This window comes from Lampris incognitus, chromosome 16 (assembly GCF_029633865.1).
Source record: "Lampris incognitus isolate fLamInc1 chromosome 16, fLamInc1.hap2, whole genome shotgun sequence".
NCBI lineage: Eukaryota > Metazoa > Chordata > Actinopteri > Lampriformes > Lampridae > Lampris > Lampris incognitus.
In genome coordinates, this window is record NC_079226.1 from 10,952,039 (window position 1) to 10,977,360 (window position 25,322).

The following is a 25,322-nucleotide window of genomic DNA, read 5'->3' on the forward strand; positions in this document are numbered from 1 at the left end:
GAGTCCCTCATGCTTGGCTCAGATGTCCGGTGTGGGAAGGTGGAGGCGCGAACTGGTCTGCTGTGTCCGGTGGGCCCAGGGACCACGGCCCTGCCTGGAGCTGTGCCCGAGGAGGAAACACTGAGGGCGGTCTGACAGGATGAGGAAGCGGGGCAGGCTAAGCTAACTGCTAGCCCATGCAGACCGGCAGTTCCGACAGTCATCCTGGCGTTTGCCCTCTTGGACGGCGAATTTAGTTTAGTTTTTTATTTATGTGCTGGATATGTGTTGTTGTAGTTTGATATATGTGTTCTTCTAGTCTGCACGTGTCTTTGTCTTCGTGTTGCACTGGGCTGGGGGAAACGATATTTCATTTCATGTCATGTACACGAGTGCGTGAAATGAAATGACAAATAAATGTTCCCGATTCCTGATATGCAGTAAAGGGCCCGTGCCGGATTCGAATCCAGGCCGCTGCAGTAAGGACTCAACCTTACGTGGTATAGCCTACCACTCTACCAGGTGAGCCACCGGGCCACCTCGTTTTACCATTTTCTGTTTCATTTTTTCAAGATACATGACCTTAAGGCAAGGTTTTGTGGTTGGTAAGGAGCATGTCTGGGTTAAAAGTTAGACTCACATGTGTGGTATTAAGTTATTTATCTGGTCTGGTGTGACCGAATCATTATGCGGATTGACAAGACCACATCGGATCGGTCGAGGCTCCATACGGTAACGGTTGAGGCCCGGGTTAAAAACGGCCGCCATTGGTGCTATGTCCTCACAGGGTACTGACGGAAACTATAAAATCTGCTGTTGCGGCCCCTGAGAAACAGGGAATAAGCCCAAAGAAGAAGAAGAAGAAGAAGAAGAAGAAGAAGATCTGGTGTGGGACCAGTGTCCACAGATCCATAGCTGTGGCGTTCTACAGGTAGCGATGTGTTCCCTGCACTGTTCCCCAGTTGGCCTTCCTCTGTTTCTATGAGAGTCATAGAGTCTTTGTACCAGGCAGAAACCTCACATTTATAAACTACAACGATACACTATTGTCTATTGAATACATTTATTGGAGGGAGGGTGTAGAAATACAACCTCACATTTACGTGCACAGGTTTAACAGAAAACAGAGTTAAAAGCCTGAAAACCTGGATCGAATCGGAGTGACTCCAGTCGTGAGTGTGCACGGAGCCATAGTAGGCAGCTGAGAGATGATGACTCGATGCGTGAAGAAATTAAAAATTGCAGCTAAAATGTTGTCAGCGTAGACAAGGCCTTAGCGCCAATGTGCTCTTAGCGTCAGAAACGTCACAATTTTGCCTTTGGAGGCATCTGATGAAGACACTGTCTGACCAGCCCCAGGGCGTCCAGGGCAGTGCCCCAGGCCAGGGTGACCCCGCAGCCCCCGTGGCCGTAGTTGTGCACCACGGGCACCGAGCGACCGTTCATCTGAACCATCTCCTTTTCCACCCGCGGGTTCCTCCTGCTGGGCCTCAGACCGACCCACTCGCCCACCACCTCGGCCTCCTTCAGCGACGGCTCCAGCTGGCTGCAGCGCTCCAGGATGCTCTGCGTGTCTCCTCCATCCACCTCCAGACGCCAGTCGTCCGCCTGCCGCGTGCCCCCGATGGTGACGCTGTGCATCCCGGGGTAGATGTAGGTCTTTCCATCTGCAACCCGGATGAAGTGTTGGAGCCAGGGGGCTCGGACCTTAAGGACCTGGCCTCTGACTGGGTAGACCTGCGGGTCTCCCACCAGCGTTTTGGAGCCCAGGCCGGCACAGTTGGCGATAATGTCAAAGCTTTTGCTCAATTCCCGAAGGCTGTTTAGTTTCTTTTTTTCCACAAGGCCTCCGGCTTTTCTGAATCTTTACAAAGAGGACAGAAAATATTTCATGAGTAGCTTTTAATATGGTGTAACTAAGATTCAAAAATGGGAATATTACTGGACACCACAGCCGATTTCACTTCCCTTAAATTCTACTAATTCAATACATGAGATGGGAATTAGCCTGCGTTAATGAGGAAGTTTTTAAATGTTCTTCTTACGACACAGGAATTAGGATCAGGATTTCCTGGGATAGGCTCCAGCATCCCTGCGACCCGAATTCGGATAGACGGCTTGGACAATGGATGGATGGATGATACAGGAATTTTGAAATGGAATCAGTTTTTCTTGAATCACAGATTCAAGTGACCTGACATTTCCATAAACTAAAGCAGTGGTTCTCAATCAGGTCCTCAGATAACGGCAGTACTGCTGATTTCTCTTCTAGCAGGTAGTTCAGTACGTCCGCCTGTTGTTCCAGTTATTCAGCCTCCAGCCAGGGAGCTTTAACACCTGGAACAACAGGTGGCTGAACTGAACTACCTGCTAGGATAGAAAACCAGGGTTGTGTTGGAGAACCCATACTATGGACATGGTACGTACTGTATGGCACCAATTCTATAGCACACTAGAAATGCCAGGATGTTTTTCTATTTTTGCTGAAAATCTAATATGAATCAGGGCGGCACTGTGGTGCAGTGGTTAGCGCGGTCGCCTCACAGCAAGAAGGTCCTGGGTTCAAGCTCCAGGGTAGTCCAACCTTGGGGGTCGTCCCGGGTCGTCCTCTGTGTGGAGTTTGCATGTTCTCCCCATGTCTGCATGGGTTTCCTCCGGGGGCTCCGGCTTCCTCCCACAGTCCAAAGACATGCAGGTCAGGTGAATCGGCCGTACCACATTGCCCCTAGGTAGGTATGAATGTGTGTGTGTGTGTGTGTGTGTGTGTGTGTGTGTGTGTGTGTGTGTGTGTGTGTAGCGGTCCTGTGTGATGGCCTGGCGGCCTGTCCAGGGCGTCTCCCCGCCTGCCACCCAATCACTGCTGGGATAGACTCCAGCATCCCCCTGACCCTGAGAGCAGGATAAGAGGTTTGGATAATGGATGGATCTAATATGAATCAACTGGGATCTGTTCCAAAAAGAAAATGATGACTGTGTGGTTACCATGGAGATATAGGTTGGTTAGTTGTACCCACTTGCTGTCACTTCTGCTGGTTGACCATAGTATAACAGATTTATGCCACATACTAAATACATTTTGATGGAGCAGAATGAAGAGCATGTGGTACAGATAGTACGCAGGCTATTAGGATGATGATATTAGGATATTAGTATTCGTACGCAGGCTATTAGGATGATAATATTAGGATATTAGTATTCGTATGCAGGCTATTAGGATGATAATATTAGGATATTAGTATTTGTATGCAGGCTATTAGGCTGATGATACTAGGATATTAGTATTTGTATGCAGGCTATTAGGCTGATGATATTAGGATATTAGTATTCGTATGCAGGCTATTAGGCTGATGATATTAGGATATTAGTATTCGTATACAGGCTATTAGGCTGATGATATTAGGATATTAGTATTCGTATGCAAGCTATTAGGATGATAATATTAGGATATTAGTATTCGTATGCAGGCTACTAGGATGTAATAGCTGATGCAGCAGAGTGTCGGACACAGCCCAGGAGTACTGGTGGTACCTGAGGACCTGATTGAGAACCACCTCGACTAACGCCCATGAATAGAAACACACAGAGTTTGAGATGATGCTTGGATGGTTAAGGAAATATTTTTTGAGCTAACCTTTTCTCCAGCCACGGCAGATAGGAGGAGCATTCACACTTGATGGTGGTGAAAGCGTGGCCAAACTTGTGATCTGGAAATCGTTTTAGCTCACGATCCGTCATGAGCCGAAAGCCGAGCACGAACTCGGACCAAAACGGTCTCTTCTCATGGGGAACTTCCTTGAAAATTTGCCACCTGGAGAAAAAAAAAAAACCTCATCGTAATTGCTTTGAGAGGAGACGATAGAGTAACTTTGATTTTATCAACATATTGTATATCAGCGATCACCCAGAGGTCAGTAGGACCCCGGCCTCAGGTGAGTGTTTGGATTCTGCAACGGCCAACAGGTGATCGAAGGAGTCCCTGAACCAGCGCCTCTGTCGCTCCAGAGGGACATCTGAATGGGAAATGAACACATCAGTATGGCATCACATCTTTGCAGTTCATCTTCATGACGAATGTTGTCGACACTGGAAATGATGTCTACGCTGGTATAATCCTGACTGTGTGGTTGTCTATCTTTTCTCGTATAATGACGTCCTAATTTCACACGGTCGTGAGACATTGTGTGAACTCTCATGCCATGCGGATCAAGTTATCATTCTGCAAACCTGGGAACTGTGCAGCAAACAGGATCCCAGCGGCTCCGTCGCTGGTGGTGTCCGGGCTGAACTTGTCCGCCATTAAAGTGACCGAGCAGGAAGGAAGAGCCTCGGCGATGCACACGGCAGTGGAGAAGCCGACCACGCCGGCCCCGATGACGACGACCTTCACCGTTTGCATGGTGGACGAGACCTAAGCGGGAAACACCAGTAACATTGTGTTGTTTTCAACCGTCATATGAACCCCTGTTCAACATGCCGCTTCTCCGGGGTCGGGTTGCTGTGGCAGCAAGGTAAGTAGGGCATTCCAGACATCCCTCTCCCCAGCAACACCCTCCAGCTCCTCCTGGGGGATCCCAAGGCGTTCCCAGGCCAGACTAGACATGTAGTCCTTCTGGGTCTACCCCGGGGTCTCCTCCCTGTTGGACGTGCCCGGTGAACCTCCAAAGGAAGGCGCCCAGGAGGCATCCTAATCAGATGCCCGAACCACCTCAACTGGCTCCTTTCGATGCGAAGGAGCAGCAGCTCTACTCCGAGCTCCCTCTGGATGTCCGAGCTCCTCACCCTATCTCTAAGGCTGAGCCCAGACACCCTACGGAGGAAACTCATTTCCGTCACTTGTATCCGTGATCTCACCCTTTCCGTCACTACCCAAAGCCTATGAGCATAGGTGAGGGCTGGAACGAAGACTGACTGGTAAATTGAGAGCTTTGCCTTCCGGCTCAGCTCCTTCTTCACCAGAATGGTCCGGTACAACATCCGCATTACTGCTGATGCTGCACCAATCCGCCTGTCAGTCTCCCGCTCCATCCTACCCTCACTCCTGAACAAGACCCCGAGATACTTGAACTCCTTCACTTGAGGCAACAACTCCTCCCCAACCCGGAGGGAGCAAGCCACCATTTTCCGGTAGAGAACCATGGCCTCAGACTTGGAGGTGCTGACTCTCATAGCGGCCATTTCACACTCCTCTGCAAACCATCCCAGTGCGCGCCGGAGGTCACGTTGTGATGAAGCCACAAAACCACATCATCTGCAAAGAGCAGAGTTCCAAATCTGAGGTTCCTAAAACAGACACACTCCTCACTTCGGCTGCACCTTGAGATCCTGTCCATGAATGTCACAAACAGAATTGGAGACAAGGGACAACATCGGTGGAGTCCTACACCCACCGAAAACATGTGTGACTTTGTGCGGAGAATGCGGACACAGCTCTCATTTTGGTTATACAAGGACCGGATGGCTTGTTTTGTTTGTCTAACATGTCTCCCTGTGGTAATTGGCGATTACTGCACTTCAGCGATCAGTGCAAAGATCTGGTTCGTTAAACTCTGCTGCCTTTAAGTGAATTACATAAGGTCACATAACAACAGGGTCTGACCGAGGCATAAGCGAAGGCCTTAGGGCCCCATAGCCACATGCAGTCACGGTGCTACTGGGACACTGGGGGGCTGGGTCAGCCCTGCATACCAACACTGTTCGTTTGTTTTTATGAATCAACGATAACAAATGAGATCCTGTACACACTTAAAGAGACTGATATAAAATTACATTTTTCCATCATCTATTTGATTGCTCTAATGCAGCTTTATATATTTATTTGTTTAGCAGACACTTTCCTCCAAAGTGATTTACAAGAGCGTCAGAAATTGGCAGGTTAATTCAACTGTTTTCAAATTGTATCATAGATACATATAATATTCATATTGTAGTAGTACTATATATAAATTTATAAAGTAATATATAAAGTAGTAATAGTAGCAGATTTGCTACATAGTATCAATTTTATAGCAGTACTATATGAAGTAATAATAGTAGTATTACATTTGTGACCCAGTAAATCAGTCAAGAGTACATGTCATGTTGAGTACATTTTGTGTAAGTGTGCCTTACTTCTTACTTCATCAGTGATTTTTTGTGTTACTTTCAAAATGGAATCTACTACTGCTGCTGCTACTACTACTACTTTCGGCTGCTCCCATTCGGGGTCGCCACAGCAGATCATCTCCTCTGCATCTTCCTCTGTCACACCAGCCACCTGCATGTCCTCCCTCACCACATCCATAAACCTCCTCTTTGGCCCTCCTCTTTTCCTCTTCCCTGGCAGCTCCATATTCAGCATCCTTCTCCCAATATACCCAGCATCTCTCCTCCACACATGTCCAAACCATCTCAATCTTGTCTCTCTTGCTTTGTCTCCAGACCGTCCAACCTGAGCGGTCCCTCTAATATACTCGTTCCTAATCCTGTCCTTCTTCATCACTCCCAATGAAAATCTCAGCATCTTCATCTCTGCCACCTCCAGCTCCACCTCCTGTCTTTTCGTCAGTGCCACTGTCTCCAAACCGTATAACGTAGCTGGTCTCACTACCATCTTGTAAACCTTCCCTTTAACTCTTGCTGGTACCCTTCTGTCACAGATCACTCCTGACACTCTTCTCCACCCACTCCACCCTGCCTGCACTCTCTTCTTCACCTCTCTTCTGCACTCCCCGTTACTTTGAACAGCTGACCCCAAGTATTTAAACTCATCCACCTTCATCACCTCTACTCCTTGCATCCTCATCATTCCTCCACCCTCCCTCTTGTTCATGTATGTGTATTCTGTCTTGCTCCTACTGAGTGTGGTGCACACACGGTGCACACACGTTTATATATTTTGTTCTTATTTCTATTTCTTATCTTATGTTTCTGTGTGTTTCTGTTTTTCTTGTTTCTGTTTGTTTATCTTGGTAGTTTTGGGTTTTTCTTTACTGGAGCGTGGGTGTCTGTTATAGGACCCAGTGTCCCCTCGGGGATGAATAAAGACTCTGATCAGCCTTCTCAGAGCAAACATCACATCTGTAGAGCACTTTCGTAACAAAGAAAACTTGCAAAATGGAATAAAACTGGTAAACATGGGTCATATTTTTCTGGGGTGACGAACAAAAAGTTTCAGCTGTTTGAAACGCGTACAGCACGCGCACACACACGCACGCACGCACACACACAGCGTGAGTGTGTAACTGATTTGCAGTGATTTTTCATGCAGTTTTAATGCTGAAAACAACAAAACTGATTTCGATGATTTCATATTAAACACGTCCCTGCGGACCAAAGCGTGAGTGGTCAGTAGACGATGCTCTAGCGCGCGTAACTTGAGCTCATGCAGGTTATTGATCACTGAATGCGTTGCCTTTCGTTCAGCACGTCAAACCAAGCGTTTGGCTTCCCTGTTTATTAACCACCGTTGTCGTCTGGGCTGCGCCGGTCCGACGGGAAATGAACTTCGTCATAACCTGCAGGAAGCGTTACTTCATGACTTGTTCCCCGATCGTGGAACAACACACGAAATGAGCGCTTCTACATTCTGCACGAAGCGTTCATGCTGCCATTTATACTATTAAACACATTTCCAGGAATAAAACGACAAAAACAAAAAGTAATTTTGTGAAAGCGAGGTTATTGCGGACATAACAGAGGTATGTAACAGCTGATCTATATTGCATTGGTACCGACTACTTCCAGTGCGCACGGCATGTGATTTAGCATCAGCCTCTTCGCTTGTAAATCGGCGCATGCGCAGCGCTCGTCGTAACAGCAAACTCTCGCGATAACTCGCTGCTCTTCCGTCCTGCATAAAAAAGAAGGTAAGGTCCTAAAAGCTGAGTATCCGCGGTCCCGCCGGGGGTTTTAATCGTCGATTATATCGGTCGGTCGTCCCCGCGTGCAGTGTGGCTTTCGTTTCGCTAACTTGGTTCAGACTTAAAGTTGGGTGAACTGTGTTTGACTTGGACGCGGCCTTGCGCGTTCTGCAGGGATGGCGCGCGCTGTTTGGGACAATGCAGCCTTCGTGCTGCGTCTCGCGGCTTTTAGTGTCAAGTGTGTTTGCACGCGCGTCACCGCACACATGTGCGTCACCTTTTGAGGTTACCGTCGAACCGCCTCTTGCAAAGGGGGCTCCGCGGTGCTCCTGGGGTTCATGCCCAGTAGTTATTCCAGCCTCCAATCGGCACTTTTCAGACAACAGGTGAACGTAAAGAACAACCTGACAGAACAGAAAACCAGCAGGCACTGCTGGTACCCGAGTACCCGACCGAGAACCACGGACGATGTATTTATCAGCCACTCCATTTCTCTGTATATGCAGATGATCGTTCCAACCCGAAACGGGAAGGTGAATCAGTTCATCTGGACACAACGTGTATTGAGAGAAACGTTTCATCTCTCATCTGAACGTTTCATCACTCATCTGAACGTTTCATCTCTCATCTGAACGTTTCATCTCTCATCTAAACGTTTCATCTCTCATCTGAACGTTTCATCACTCATCTAAACGTTTAATCACTCATCTGAACGTTTCATCACTCATCTAAACGTTTCATCACTCCTCTGAACGTTTCATCACTCCTCTGAACGTTTCATCTCTCCTCTAAACGTTTAATCACTCATCTGAACGTTTCATCACTCATCTAAACGTTTCATCTCTCATCTGAACGTTTCATCACTCATCTGAACGTTTCATCACTCATCTAAACGTTTCATCACTCATCTGAACGTTTCATCACTCATCTGAACGTTTCATCTCTCATCTGAACGTTTCATCTCTCATCTGAACGTTTCATCTCTCATCTAAACGTTTCATATCTCATCTAAACGTTTCATCACTCATCTGAACGTTTCATCACTCATCTAAACGTTTCATCACTCCTCTGAACGTTTCATCACTCCTCTGAACGTTTCATCTCTCCTCTAAACGTTTAATCACTCATCTGAACGTTTCATCACTCATCTAAACGTTTCATCACTCATCTGAACGTTTCATCACTCATCTGAACGTTTCATCACTCATCTGAACGTTTCATCTCTCATCTAAACGTTTCATCTCTCATCTGAACGTTTCATCACTCCTCTGAACGTTTCATATCTCATCTAAACGTTTCATCACTCATCTGAACGTTTCATCACTCATCCGAACGTTAAACGTTTCATCACTCATCTGAACGTTTCATCTCTCATCTGAACGTTTCATCACTCCTCTGAACGTTTCATCACTCATCTAAACGTTTCATCTCTCATCTGAACGTTTCATCACTCCTCTGAACGTTTCATATCTCATCTAAACGTTTCATCACTCATCTGAACGTTTCATCACTCATCTGAACGTTTCATCACTCATCCGAACGTTAAACGTTTCATCACTCATCTGAACGTTTCATCTCTCATCTAAACGTTTCATCGCTCATCTGAACGTTTCATCTCTCATCTGAACGTTTCACCTCTCATCTAAACGTTTCATCTATCATCTGAACGTTTCATCTCTCATCTGAACGTTTCATCACTCATCTGAACGTTTCATCTCTCATCTGAACGTTTCATCTCTCATCTGAACGTTTCATCACTCATCTAAACGTTTCATCACTCATCTGAACGTTTCATCTCTCATCTGAACGTTTCATCACTCATCTAAACATTTCATCTCTCATCTGAACGTTTCATCTCTCATCTAAACGTTTCATCACTCATCTACACGTTTCATCACTCATCTGAACGTTTCATCACTCATCTGAACGTTTCATCTCTCATCTAAACGTTTCATCACTCATCTGAACGTTTCATCACTCATCTAAACGTTTCATCTCTCATCTTAACGTTTCACACTCATCTAAACGTTTCATCACTCATCTGAACGTTTCATCTCTCATCTGAACGTTTCATCTCTCATCTGAACGTTTCATCACTCATCTAAACGTTTCATCTCTCATCTAAACGTTTCACACTCATCTGAACGTTTCATCTCTCATCTGAACGTTTCATCACTCATCCGAACGTTAAACATTTCATCACTCATCTGAACGTTTCATCACTCATCTAAACGTTTCATCACTCATCTGAACGTTTCATCACTCATCTGAACGTTTCACACTCATCTGAACGTTTCATCACTCATCTGAACGTTTCATCACTCATCTGAACGTTTCATCACTCGTCTAAGTCCCAGCCTCAACTCTGATGAGTGGCGAAATGTTTCTCTCAATAAACGTTGTGTCCAGATGAACTGATTAACTTTCTGTGATTTCCTTACTTGGATTATTGAGCATGCATAAAGACAGTACACTGTCTGATTTCTTCGACTTAACACACCTCCAACCAGACGGTGGAGGACAAAAAACCTGCAAACCCACAAACCTCCATGACACATGACTTGGTACCGCTGACTCAAATCCACGCTTGCAGAAACAGTTTGTTTGTTTACTTTCATGCATCCCATCACTTTACAGGTGTCCTTAAACTGAAGTGACATTGTGGGGGGAAATGACTCAGCCAGCAGCGGCCACATCTTCTCTCCTCATGACACATCACTCAGAAACGCACAAAGACAGCATCCTGAGCAAGCTGGATAAGCTCAGGAGAAAGGAACTGCTGTGTGACATCACACTGATCGTGGAGGATGTGCACTTTAAGGCACACAAAGTGCTCTTGGCAGCCAGCAGTGACTACTTTTCTTCAATGTTCTCGGTGCAAGATCAGATTAGCCAGTCGACTTACAGGCTGGACGGGATGGTGGCCAACGCCTTCGCTGCGGTGCTGGAGTTTATCTACAGTGGCCGGGTGTGTGTGGAGGAGAGCACCAGCGAACAGCTCCTGGTCACAGCCCATCTTCTGGAGGTCGGTGACCTTGTGAAGGTCCTCTCCGACATCGGCGTGACTGCCGCCACTGGAGAGGTTAAAGGTCACCAGGCAAAAACAAACATCAGCAGGCCAGAGGTGCCAGTTCTGCTGAAACGCAAACGAGGACGGCCAAGGAAGACCGGGGATGTGCCGGGCGTGGTGCCAGACACTTCAAAAGAAGAACCAGATGACAAGAAGCGTGGTTCCTGTCACACCTCAGAAGAGAGGAAGGTGGTGGATATCGCCACAGCGGACAGTGGGGAGAAAGACAAATACACTGTGGAGTGTCAACCCAGAGATGCCAACGATGTGGACTATGAACCGAAGGCAGACCGGAGCCGGCAGAGCAAACGCAAAATACGGCCGCCGTCCAAGTATAAAGGGTTCAACGTGGGTGGTGACGCGGCGGTTGGCCAGGAGCCTGTGAAGAAAGGCAGGAACAGGAAATACCCAAACACAGAGGCTCGGTGTGAGGACTGCGGGAAGGTGTTCAAAAACCACCTCTTCCTGAAGATCCACCGCAGGACTCATACAGGTAAACAGGCCCGGTAAGAGGCGAAGAGCCCAGAGATCAGCCAAGATGGCTTTTGGTTTGAATCCCTGACAACCTGGAAAAATGAATGATAGCTGACCTCCCCTCCCTTAACAGCTACTCCTGAGATGCTCTTGAGCAAGGCACCTAACTTCTAATTGCTCCCTCTGATGCTGCGTATTGGCTAGTTTTGCGTTCCCATACACGAATGAGTGTAACAGTTATGTCCAAATGTCAGTTTCACGTCAAGTTAATTTAAAACAAACTTTTGAAAAGTTAACGATTCAGATCAGCTGCCTTTCTGTCCGCTGGTTTGAATCGTTTAAACAATCTCCCCGTACGCACGACAACGTGGAGAAAATTCCAGAACAAAAATACTGATCAGAATTTATACGAATTATTTGCCATTAGAGAAATTTTGAGAGACCTGCATACATCGTTCTTTGGCACATAATCTCTTCGTTGACTTTTCATGTTTTCAAACTCAAGCAAGCGTAAAAACTTTAAGGATATTTTGGAGATTTAACTTTCAAGTTTGCATAATAGCTTCATGGAAACGCAGCCCAAGTGAGTTTAAGGATGCTTTTAAAGGAATAAAGGGTGGCAGGTGGTAAACTTTGGCCTGTTTAACTGAATCAGGCCCACGATAAAACCAAGACACTCAACGTTAAATTCTGTTTCCCCAAACATTTAACCCCCCCCCCCCCATCACATTAGGAGAGAAGCCTTTTAGGTGTCTGGTTTGCGGGAAGAGTTTCACCCAGAAACACAACCTGCTGATCCACCAGCGGATGCACACCGGAGAAAAGCCCTTCGTCTGCACCATCTGCTCCAAAGCCCTCTCCACCAAACACTCCCTGCAGGAGCACATGAACCTCCATGAAGGTAGCGTCCAACGACAGACACACTGAGCTTATAGTGCTACACCAACCACACACTGACATTATCACAGGGGTTATCATATACTGTGTGCTTTCATGTTATCAGTGCTCCTTATATACTGTATGCTCTGATAAGACGACATTTATCTACTGTATGCACTGATATAGTTTTTATTATTCTGTGTGCACTGACATCAGCGTCTATCATATGCTCTATTCTTTCATATTGTCGGGCAAAATTTATCATACATAATTTATCATACAGCCATAAACACAGTCTACTGATATCTCTGATATCAGTAGACTGTTTATGTTTAACATATACTGTATAAACTTAATATTACAGTGTTTATTATATACTGTATGCACTGATTAGGTTGCCCCCCAACCCTTTTTCTCCCCAATTTTACTCGGTCAATTACCCCACTCTTTTGAGCCGCCCCGGACACTGCGACACCCCCCTCTGCCGATCCGGGGAGGGCTGCAGACTACCACATGCCTCCTCCGATACATGTGGAGTCACCAGCCGCTTCTTTTCACCTGACAGTGAGGAGTTTCACCAGGGGGACGTAGCGCGTGGGAGGATCACACTATTCCCCCCCAGTTCCCCCTTCCCCCCCTGAACAGGCGCCCCGACCGATCAGTGGAGGCGCTAGTGCGGCGACCAGGACACATACCCACATCCGGCTTCCCTCCCGCAGACACAGCCAATTGTGTCTGTAGGGATGCCCGACCAAGCCGGAGGCAACACGGGGATTCGAACCGAAGATCCCTGTGTTGGTAGGCTACCTGGATGCCACTGATTAGTTTTTAATATACACGTAATGTACTAATATTGAAAGAAAACATTTATTGTGCACTCTATGCAGACATTACAGTTCATCGTATACTATTAACAGACTAGTGTGGTGTAATCTGTAGACACGAGTTTGGAGTCGGAAATGTTCTGGTTTTCGTTTTAGTCCGAGTGGTATTGACCAATCACGCTTGAGTAGGCGGTGATTTCTACAGGAACACGCTTTGGCTGCATGTTGGTAACAGTCCGTGTGGGGAGCGAAAGAGGCGGAATACATTGACCTAAATGTCGTCCGGATCTGAAACACCTACAAAAAGTGTCGATGTTTGTGATTTGTGTGGAGAAACGTTCCGACTCGTGTCGACTATTTGTGAAACGATCCGGTCGTAGGCGTCGTCTCTCAAGTCCAACTCCGTTCCCGCGTCTCAAGTTGCTAATCCGACTGTAAACAATGACGTGCACACGGAAGAGGAAGTCTTCCTGGGAAACAGAAGCGAGCAGCCGGCAGTTACACCGGAAGCCCCGAAATATTGGCCGTTGTCCCCGGAGCTGGGTTCCGAGGGTGTATTCGCTATACACAGATACCAGACATTATTTATCATATGTTGTGTGTATTGATATAATGGGACAGATTTTATCATGCACTGTGTGTACTGGTAGTCTACTACCACTTTCGGCTGCTCCCGTTAGGGGGCGCCACAGCAGATCATCCGTTTCCATCTCTTCCTGTCCTCTGCATCTTCCTCTGTCACACCAGCCGCCTGCACATCCATAAACCTCCTCTTTGGCCTTCCTCTTTTCCTCTTCCCTGGCAGCTCCATATTCAGCATCCTTCTCCCAGTATACTCAGCATCTCTCCTCCACACATGTCCAAGCCATCTCAATCCTGCCTCTCTTGCTTTGTCTCCAAACCGTCCAACCTGAGCTGTCCCTCTAATATACTCGTCCCTAATCCTGTCCTTCTTCATCACTCCCAATGAAAATCTTAGCAGCTTCAACTCTGCCACCTCCAGCTCCACCTCCTGTCTTTTCGTCAGTGCCACTGTCTCCAAACCATATAACATAGCTGGTCTCAGTACCATCTTGTAAACCTTCCCTTTAACTCTTGCTTGTACCCTTCTGTCACAAATCACTCCTGACACTCTTCTCCACCCACTCCACCCTGCCTGCACTCTCTTCTTCACCTCTCTTCTGCACTCCCCGTTACTTTGGACAGTTGACCCCAAGTATTTAAATCTTCATCACCTCTACTTGCATCTCCACCATTCCACTGTCCTCCTTCTCATTCACGCATATGTATTCTGTCTTGCTCCTACTGACTTTCATTCCTCTTCTCTCCAGTGCATACCTCCACCTCTCCAGGCTCTCCTCAGCCTGCACCCTACTCTCGCTACAGATCACAATGTCATCCGCAAACATCACAGTCCAATGGCGACTCCGATGTAACATATATCAGTACTGTATGTACTGTTAGTATTAGATAATATTTATAATATACTGTATGCAGAGATTATCATACATTTGGCTTTTCACTGAGATATAGGTATTGGTATCTGTTCTACAAATACTAGTTCTATAAGAAGAACCCAATTTACTTTAAAAATTATGGCTATTTTCAAAATCTTTACTTCACGTAAAACTTATTGATCAGAACATCTCTTAACAAATCTCATAATAGTGGCATCTTTAGAAATCCGATAAAGAAATAATCAGGACCAAGTATGATGAATTAATATGAGAAATTACAATGCCAAATAAAATTGCTGGACATATTGATTATTTTGACTTTTCTTGACCAAAATTTGTTATCAAACTCAAAAAAAAGCATATAATTTGGGCTATTCTGGTAGTGGCAAACATTTGTTTTTAGTGTTTTGTGAAACAAACATCTCAGCCAGCCGGTAAATGGATTCTGTCATGTATCAAATGTTATTTTTCTCCATCTTTCTGTTTTAAGTTATTCTCTAAATTGCTTTTGTTTTGTTTTTTAAATCCTGATCCTCAGACGAGAAATCCTTCAGCTGTGATAAATGTGGGAAGACGTTCAGTCAGAAGAGACAACTGAAGAGTCACTACAGAGTTCACACTGGTAAGAGTCATACTGCCATACCATAACTTATCGTTATACGCCCCCTGCTGCACAGCCTCGGTATTCAACCTGCAATAAAGGAACGAACTTGAGGAGAAATCATCTTTCTGTATGTTTTCTGGTCATTCCTGCCAGATATACAGTACACATTAACCCATGCAGCAGCTCCAAATAGAGTCACACCCACACTAAAATATACATAATAAAAGTGAAAAGGCTTCAGTGCTAACCACTGGGCACAGTGGCCCAGTGATTAGCACTGTCGCCTCACAGCAAGAAGCTCCTGGGTTTGAACTCCGGGGGTTGTCCAACCTTTGGGGTCATCCCAGGTCGTCCTCTGTGTGGAGTTTGCATGTTCTCCCCGTGTCTGTGGTAGTATTTCTCCAGGTGCTCTGGTGTCCCCCACCATCAAAAAAAAAATGCATGTTAGGGTTAATTCTCCTGTCTGTGCCCCTGACTGAGGCATGGCAAGATGAACTGGAGTTGGTCCCCGGGCACTGCACTAGCAGCTGCCCACTGCTCCTAGCTACACAGCCATCATGGGTTAAATGCAGAAAAAGAATTGCTCCATGGGGATTAATAAAAGTAGTAAAAAAAGACTTGGGCTATACAAATAAACCTGACTTGACTCCACTTACATGTGTAATTTTTTTAATTTATTTTTTTTAAGGTAAATCTTTACCAGAATGTGCCCTGTGTCACCACAAGTTTCTGGACACGGCTCAGCTGAAAAAACACCTCAGAATACACACAGGTAAAAAAAAAACTCAACCATTAAATGTATGCCGGCTTGCAATGTGAGAAAACTGACGAGGAGTATGATGATGCTGATGCTGATGATGATATTGTTACAGGTGAGAAGCCTTTTACCTGTGAGATTTGTGGGAAGTGTTTTACTGCCAAGACTACGCTCCAGACTCACATCAGAATTCACAGGTATTGATCATTTTGAAATTGGGATTAAAAAAATAAACTTATTAATTCATTAGGGCCCATGTGTCAAGGAATTTGTTCTTCTGAGCAACTTCTGAACAGTCCTGGGCAATTAATCATAAGGAATTTTACACAACACTTGTATACGTATACACACAGTGCCATGAAAAAGTATTTCCTCTCTTCCTGATTTCCTGTTTTTGCATATTTTAACAGTTGTTTCAGATCCTCATACAAAATGTAATATAAGATTTTGGTCGGGCATCCCTACAGATACAATTGGCTGTGTCTGCCGGTGGGAAGCCGGATGTGGGCATGCTGCACTAGTGCCTCTGGTCGGTCAGGGCGCCTGTTTGGGAGGGGGAACTGGTCGGAATAGTATGATCCTCCCACGCGCTACATCCCTCTGGTGAAACTCCTCACTGTCAGGTGAAAAAAGTGGCTGGCAACTCCACATGTATGGGAGGAGGCATGTGGTAGTCTGCAGCCCTCCCCGGATCAGCAGAGGGGGTGGAGCAGAGACCGGGAAGGCTCGGAACAGTGGGATAATTGGTTAGCTACAATTGGGGAGAAAAGAGGGGGTGTAAGATGAAGAGAACCCGAGTAAACACAAAATTCTGTTTTTAAATAATAATTTAAAAAGGGAAGAATTTATCCAATGCCATCTGACCCTGTGTGAAAGAGCATTTGCACCCTTCGTTACTCAATCAACTAATTCACCAAATTTAATTGACCATTAGATTCAATCAGAGCAGACAACACCCAGGCTTGATGGCTGCCAGCCCTGTTGAATCTAAACATGACATACAGAACCATACCATCAATGTGAAGTATGCTACAAGGTCTCAACAAGCAGCACACTATACCACCATCAAAAGAAATTCCAGAGGAGATGAGAAAAAAGTCATTGAGATGAATCAGTCTGGAAAGGGTTACAAAGCCATTTCTAAGGCTCGGGGAATCCAGCCAACCACAGTGAGAGCCATCCATCCATTATCCAAGCCGCTTATCCCAATTGGAGTCACGGGATGCTGGAGCCTATCCCAGCAGTCATTGGGCAGCAGGCGAGGAGACACCCTGGACAGGCTGCCAGTCCATCACAGGGCCGACACATTCACACCTAGGGACAATTAGTACGGCCAATTCACCTGACCAATATGTCTTTGGACTGTGGGAGGAAACACGAGCACCCAGAGGAAACCCACACAGACACGGGGAGAACATACAAACGTCACAAAGGAGATGACGCGGGATGACCCCAAGGTTGGACAACCCCAAGGTTTGAACCCAGGATCCTCTTGCTGTGAGGTGACCGTGCTAACCTCAGTGAGAGCCATCGTCTCCAAATGGAGAAAACTGGGAACAGTGGTGAATCTTACCAGGAGTAGCCAGCTGACCAAAATTCCTCCAAGGTTGCAGCGACGACTCATCCAGGAAGTCACAAAAAACCCCAGGACAACATCTAAGAAACTGCAGGCCTCTCTAGCCTCAGCGAAGGTCATCATTCATGTTTCGACAATAAGAAAGAGACCGGGCAAAAATGGAATTCGTGGAAGAGTTGCAAGGCACAAACCACTGGGAACTAAGAGAAACAGGGCTCATCTCAAATTTTCAAAAATCACATTGATGACCCCCCCAAGCCTTTTGGGATCCAGCTTTCTGAGAGGGCTGTGTTTTGAGACAATCTTTCCTTTTGACAGGCTCTTGAGTTCTTCTTTGAAGGCCTCATGTACACTGGACGCTTACTGTTCTCTTATGTACTTATGTACTGTTATGTACTGTTATGTTCTGCATAAGCTCATCTGCTTTTGGCACATCTCCCTCCAGAGCTCTAGAACAGGATATGACTTTCTAAATGAGTTTGGCTAATCCATGGGTAAGTAGCTTCCAGCTGGAAAAACGCTCGAATCTGTGTGAACCAAGCAAGGGTTCTGAAGCTTTTGTAGCAAAAGTTGTAATTGGCGGATGCACATCTGCATCCAAGTCTGGTTCAAATAGCTCAAAGGACTTTTTCTCAGCAGGTGTAGCTCCATCATCCTTTTTCAGAGAGGAGGGTCCTGAAAACCAGTTCGTATCTCCCAAAAGTATAGCTGGTGCAGGCTGTGTGCCATGCAGGATTGTGTTCCATGCTGATGAAGTGCCACTCTTCAGGATGTGTTGACTTCTGGATGCGTGTGACTCTGTTAGTGACGTACACATAGAACCTCCAGTTGGTGTTGTAACTATAACCCAACACAACTTTACTGTCACTGTAGAACTTTACTGCATGAATTTTGATATCTAGCTCATCCACTAACATGTCGGCTAGTTCAACTGCCAGCAAAGCTGCACAAAGCTCCAGACAGGGCACAGTATGGGAGTGATGTGGTGCTAATTTGGATTTCCCCATGCAGAATCCAACATGAATATGTCCCTTGTCATCGACTGCTCTGAGGTAGGCCGTGGTGGACACGTGGAAAACATACATAGTTCCCTTTGCTGTGTGGAGAACAAGGAAACAGGTAAGTATGGCCTTGGAATCTGAAGCTGCTCAAGTGCCATGAGTGAATCTTTCCAAGACGTCCAATGCATCTCTTAATGGGGCATCCCATTCATATTGGCTAGTGGAAAGCTCTCTGACCAGAGCCTTGCCTTGTACCGTTATTGGAGCCACAAAACCCAACAGGTTGAATAGGCTGCTGACTGTTGAGAGGCTACCCCTATAAGTGAACGGCCTCTCCTCTCTAGAGACACGGAAGGTAAAGCTGTCAGTTTGAAGGTTCCAGTTGAGCCCCAAGCTTCTCTGCAGGGGTAAGGGGCCTAGCTCTTGGTCTTTCAGCTCCTCAGTGCATTCCTCAGGCGAAAACACTTCCATCGCTACATTATGGTTGGAGGCTATCTTGTGCAGTCAACTGTTTGAGTCAGCTAACATTTCTTTTGTCTTTTCAGGACGTGAATGGCATTGTCGTTGGTGGGGAATGAAGTAAGTCCATCGTTAACATAAAAGTTCCTTAGGATGAACTGCTTTGTCTCCATGCCATGCTCTCCCCGTACTTGCAAGGCAGCTCTTTTCAAGCCATATGTTGCAACAGCTGGAGAGGAGCTATTGCCAAACACATGGACGGTCATGTAGTACTCTGTGATTACCAGAAGAAAACCAGAAGAAATGTAAGAAATTGCGGTGTTCATCACAGACTTTGAAGCAGTAGAACATTTGCTCTATGTCTGCTGCCACAGCACAGGTTCCTTACCTGTTGTTACCTGTGAGTGAGGACTCCCAGGACTGTGTTGTTTAGATCAGGGCCACTCAACAAGATGTCATTAAGGGAGATGCCGTCATACTTGGCGCTAGAGTCAAACACTGCTCATATCTGGCCAGGCTTACTCGGATGATAAACTCCAAAGGCTGTTAAGTACCAACACTGTTGTTCTCCGTTGAGTGGCGGGGATGGTTCAGTGTGACCTGACTCAAAGATCTTCAGCATGAACTTAATGTGTTCCTTCATGTCTGGCCTTTTTTCAAGCATGTGACGTAACATAATAAGATGCTTGACTGCTTGTGCTCCGTTGTTGGGGCATTTGCGCCTTGGTTCTCTGAAGGGTAGTGGTGCCACCCAACTGTTTGAATAATCCATGAAGACCTCCCTGTCCATTATTTCGAGGAATGCTTTATCTTCCACAGACATGGCAGGCTTGTCGTCATGTGGCGTTCACTGAAAAACTCCCTTACCAAGACTATCTGTTTCATCAAACGGGTCCTTCGTCTCAGTAGTTCTTGGAAAACAATGGTGAAGCACTGGAGTGTCAAACTTCTCTTTGACATGGAGGCTATTTGTGCAAGGGTCAAAAAGAGATGAACGCCCATTACTTAGCATGTTAGTCCGGTAGACATTGACACAGTCTGGCTTGTGGGCTCTTCTGAGACAGACTTCTCTTATAATCACCCAGCCCAGGTCGAGACACTGGGCATAAGGCACGTTGCTGTCGCGGGAACCATTGCATTGTTCTTGATCTTTGTGCACTCGTGGTATGTCTCGGCCAAGCAGTCAGATCTAGAGTTGGGATCTTGTCCACTACCTGCTTGAGATGTTTATAGTGTCTGGCAATCTCAGGTGTGCGGATTTCAGATTTGCCATCTGGGAGCATATCACATTCGATCAGAGTGGGGAGTGGAATATGAGTTTTGCCATCCAGTGACTCCATAAAGAAATTGTTAGCTTGCCACTCTATAGTTTCAATGAATCCTGAGCATGTCATCAAGGTGTACAGTGCAGTGCCCTCCTTAATACCAAAGAGCTCAAAAAGCTCTGTTCTTGCCAGGGACTTGTTGCTCTGATCATCAAGGACAGTGTAAGTTTTAACAGCTCTCTCTCTCTGGCCTGCTGGATAAACTCTGACCTGACAGATTTTGGAGCATAACCTTGACCTGAATGCAGTCCCACAGATGTCAGTGCATTTCGATGTGACAGCTAGAGGGGCGCCATCTTTTTGCTCCCTGCCTTGATCTCTTGTGGTTACAGGAGGTCCCAGTTATCCATGGCGCCAGCCCTGGATGTCGTGCAGTAGGGTGGCTCTCACTGTTGCACTCTCTGTACTGAACATTTTTGGCTAGGTGACTGATTGATGCACAGCACTTATAATAAATATTCTTATCTTTAAGGTACGCTTTCCTCTCATCCAAGGAGTTACTCCTAAAATCACGACATTTCCTAAGGGGGTGTGGTTTGTTGTGAAGTGGGCATTGCTTCTCTGGGTCGGCCACCCCCTTTTCTGAGGGGTTGTCATGGCTGCCGTCAAGAGTCTATTGAGACCTCGTCCTTCTGACAGGCATTTTCATGTTGTGTTTAAAAGGTTTCTCCATCTTACTTATACTTGAACCACCAGTGAGTAGGGCAAAGCTTGGATCATTGAGTGTCTTGGCTTGGTCACAAACAAACTGCAAAGAAAGGGAATGGTGGGTAAGATATTCGGTGATTTTCTTTGTAATGAGATGCCAGAGAGACCCACTTGTCATGCAGGTGGTATGCCAGCTTTTGGACAATTGGAGTGATGCCACGAGACATATCCAGGTAGTCAAAACCAGGTAAAGATCCATCTGCTCTGGCAGCTTCAAGCCCCAAAAGAATGTCCCCCAACTCTCTTTCCCTTTGATTTTCTCTGTTTGTGATTTTTTTGGAAAATTATAGACTTTCTTAAGGAGTGCATTTTCTTCCAGTGATCCATAGCAGTTTTCCAACCTTTGCCATACCATGCTCACACCTGCTGATGCATTGTGTATGTGGACTGCTTGAATTCTGTTTGCGTACTCAGATGATTTTGGCCCAAGCCATTTCCACAGAAGATCAAGGCCTTCTCTTGAAGTGTCAGGTTTAAGCCCTCCATAGGGCTGTGGAAAGATGCTTTCCAGGCCCAATAATTTTCTGGTTGGTCATCAAACTTTAATAGCCCAGAGCTTACCATTTCATGATGTATTAGATACTTGGCTAAATCTGTTGTAACTTATGAACTGGACTTATTAGCTCTGGGTGCAACACTGGGATGCAGCTGAGGAGGTTGGTAACCACTACTGAATGGTCTTGTATTGAGTGACTGGTCTCGTTGGCTGTAGCTGTCTTTGTATAGACTTGGATGGCGCTGACACTCTAGCTCGGGGTGGGTGTTCCTGGATGGGCTTTGAGTATGAAGATAATTCGGAGGGGCATCAACCTTCTGTCTGAATGCATGCTGAGCAAGTAATTCCTGATATTCATGGTCACCGATACCACTTGACTGCTCATTACTTTTCCCCATGTAGCTATTAGCTGCCTCACCATTGTCCATTGCTAGCTGGTGCAATGGTGTGGATGTGGGCTCTAGTAGCTTTGAGTCTTGGTGAGATTCAGGTAGTGAATTAAATATGTGCTTATGCTCAGCATATTCACTCTTTGGGCTTGCACTATCTAGATCCCCAAATTCGTTCTCAGCAGCTGCTTCCAGAACTCTAGCGATGGCAGCTGCAGCCGCGCTCTCGAGCTGCAGTGTGTGCAGACTGGCTTGAAGCTCTGCTTTCTTTCTAGCAGCCTCTGCTGCAGCCTTTTACTGTTCCTCTTCAATGTATGTTTGCGTTTTAATCATGTCTGCCTCTCTTTTTGCAAATGATGCTTGCACATGTGCTGCTCCCACTTTTGCACATGCTCTGGTTGCAATGGCACTGGCTGAGTGACAACTGACTGGTATGTGAGGTGTTGGAGCATTGTGATCATGTTTCAAGTTTATCCTTCCTGTTGACTGCAGCTGTAATAGCAGAAGAATGCTGTGTATTTCCACGAAGAGCCACTTTTCTGTAGGTAACCCGTTAGGTGTCTGTCTTTTCACTTTTCTGCCCTTACTAGAACATAGACATGATTTAACCCATCCTAGCCATGTAGCTAGGAGCAGTGGGAAGCCACAGCACCTGGGGACAAACTCCAGTTCATCTTGCCAAAAAAAAAACACACATGTAAGTGTATTTTTTATAAATACACAAGTCAGGTTTATGTGTATAGCCCAAGTCTTTTTCCTTTTTTTTGTTGCTACTTTTATTAATCCCCCGTGGGGCAATACTTTTTCTGCATTTAACACATCCTAGCTGTGTAGCTAGGAGCAGTGGGCAGCCACTAGTGCAGCACCCGGGGACCAACTCCAGTTCATCTTGCCATGCCTCAGTCAGGGGCACAGACAGAGGTATTAACCCTAACATGCATGTTTCTTTTGATGATGGGGGAAACCGGAGCACCCGGAGAAAACCCACCGCAGACACAGGGAAAAAACCCACCGCAGACACAGGGAGAACATGCAAACTCCACACAGAGGATGACCTGGGATGACCCCCAAGGTTTGACTACCCTGGGGTTCGAACCCAGGACCTTCTTGCTGTCAGGCAACAGCGCTAGCCACTGGGCCAGCATGCCGCCCAATGTGTTATAATAATAATAATACTGATGATAATGTGTTATAATGTGTTTGCCTCTTGCTCTCACACCAACAGAAACTGTCATCATTAATTAGCTATAACAGTCAAGGCTGGATTACGACTGGATTACGGACCGAGCACGCTGGGCGAGTGCCCCGGGGCCCCGGACCACGACGGGCCCCAAAAGGTCAGGGGTATTGTGTTCGCGTATAGTGGGGATCCCCAATCATACCCTACAAGGGACATTTGTTCCAACCCTGGGTCGCGATGCAGGGCCCAAGCTAGTCTCTTGATGCGGGGGCCCCAAGCTACAGTCTCTACTGATGCAGGGTCCCAAGCTACAAAGTCTCTATTGATGCGGGGCCCCAAACTACAGTCTCTATTGATGCAGGGCCCCAAGCTACAAAGTCTATTGATGCAGGGCCCCAAGCTACTCTCTACTGATGCAGGGCCCCAAGCTACTCTCTACTGATGCAGGGCCCCAAGTTACAAAGTCTCTATTGTAGCCTATCTGACGGGGGAGGGGGGGGCAATGGACAGGCGTGCCCCGGGGCCCCCTGCTGGGTTAATCCGGCCATGATTACAGTTAACTAGCGATTAGCATGAACGCTAACTCAACATTGGAAATCACCTATAGACAAGGTAGCGCGATTAGCATCGCCATGGTTTAACTTTTTTCCATGAACTAAAAACTGCTACAAATAGATATCACAGGTGATTGTCACAAAAAGGTAAGCACTCAAATCAAATAACACTGATTACTTACAGACATATGATATCGAGGGTTCAGGCAGAGAAAAATGAACAGAGGAGAAAGAACAGCAGCTGTGTCCACAAAGCTCAAGTATAAATCAATCCGGTAAGTATAAACAAGACAAAAAGTGTTACACAGTCAACACTCTGCCAGCTATCTTAAAAGGGCAGCATGCCCATTATTTCTGGCATGAAGCAAACAGCGTTTCACAATAAGAACATTGTACCAGCCGGTGACGTGCGGTGAGGTCAGTGGCTGGGTAGGCAGTGGGCATTCACGAATCCAAATTACATGCTTTTGTTCTATCTAATGTTTCATAACAATCTGACCCTTCTTCATTCTTCCAACAGCCGCAGAATTCTACAATATTGTGCCCCCCTGGCTGAACTACATTCCAAATGAAAACCTAAACAAAACTATTGTCAAAGTATTTAAACTTTGACAACATTTTTGTCAAAGTCTCTCAAGAAAAAAGTACTTATATATATATATATGGTTTTTGATAGCTGTGAAATGACTAAGTAACACCATTGCCTTTCCTTAGAGCTCCCAAACCATTGTAGATTTCATTGCGGTCACTACAAACAGCAGTTATGAGAAACTATTTGTAAATATTGTTGAAACATTACCTGAAAAGAAGAACACAACACACACAAAAACAACATTTGTGGTACAAATATGACATTTAATATATATAAAATATACAAATACATACATATATATAAATTATGTACCATTTCATTAATTCATTTCCAGTATTATGACGTAAATAAAATGACTGATAGCAGACCTGAGAGTGAAATTATGCAAATAAACTGGGTGCTGAGGTGACAGAACGTTGAGATCAGATGTATTGAGGTCACCTATAGATCAATTAAAAACACTTATTTTTGGGCAATACATGTGAAAATAGCAGTTAGTCACTTAGGGCATGCTTTTACCCAAAACGATTTAGAAGCAAACTTATTATAAGGTACAAAGTAACATCAGCGTATTAGATGACAAACTTGAGAAGGTAAACATATAATAAATAGCATGTATCCCATCATTGATGCCTCTCTTGTGCAGTCAGATCCCTAGTCCAGTTCAACTACATCATATAACTTATAACATTTTAAAAAGTGAATCAACATAATCACACATATTGTATGGTGAAAGTGAACAGTATATTATTTATGAGTAATTGCACCGATTTGTAGAAATGGAAGACAAACTGAGATGACTTGCACAAATCTGTAAACTTCAAAATGGTTGACACATTTCAGGGCTGTTTTTGATGCATTAGTGGGAGATGAATTGTCAGTCAATGAAAAGAAATTGTGGCATGATGCCCTGAGCCAGCCTGAAAAAACACGGCAAAACTACAACAAAAAAAAAGACTGTGACTTGGGAAGCCATATGTGACCCATGTACTCATATCACTCACAGTACTCAAGTTCACATTTAGCCAGTATCTTAGAAAACACAACATGACAAAAGCATAATAAATGATACTGGCTGCAAAGCATGCATGCAAGCATCCACTGCAGCTAAACACTTTGGTTCAGCTACACAATTGCAAAAGTGCATGAATGTAAGAACA

The 25,322-nt window shown here is 45.6% G+C and overlaps 2 protein-coding genes across 2 annotated transcripts in view; one reads left to right on the forward strand and one right to left on the reverse strand.

Annotated features, from left to right (window-relative positions):
• Positions 1-1,035: 1,035 nt before the first annotated feature.
• ddo (D-aspartate oxidase) lies at positions 1,036-23,912 on the reverse strand. Its single transcript, XM_056296143.1, has 5 exons — positions 23,753-23,912; positions 4,204-4,387; positions 3,881-3,989; positions 3,611-3,787; positions 1,036-1,843 (listed from the first exon to the last, which is right to left on the reverse strand). The coding sequence occupies exons 1-5, from the start codon at positions 23,756-23,758 to the stop codon at positions 1,285-1,287; spliced, it is 1,035 nt and encodes a 344-aa protein (XP_056152118.1). The 5' UTR covers positions 23,759-23,912; the 3' UTR covers positions 1,036-1,284.
• zbtb24 (zinc finger and BTB domain containing 24) overlaps positions 10,362-25,322 on the forward strand; it is a 28,703-nt gene continuing 13,742 nt past the window's right edge. Inside the window, exons 1-6 of the mRNA XM_056296142.1 lie at positions 10,362-10,860; positions 10,915-11,380; positions 12,095-12,262; positions 15,060-15,143; positions 15,814-15,897; positions 15,998-16,079. Of these exons, the coding sequence (XP_056152117.1) occupies positions 10,489-10,860; positions 10,915-11,380; positions 12,095-12,262; positions 15,060-15,143; positions 15,814-15,897; positions 15,998-16,079 (1,256 nt within the window). The 5' untranslated portion in view covers positions 10,362-10,488. The remainder of the gene's footprint in view (positions 10,861-10,914; positions 11,381-12,094; positions 12,263-15,059; positions 15,144-15,813; positions 15,898-15,997; positions 16,080-25,322) is intronic.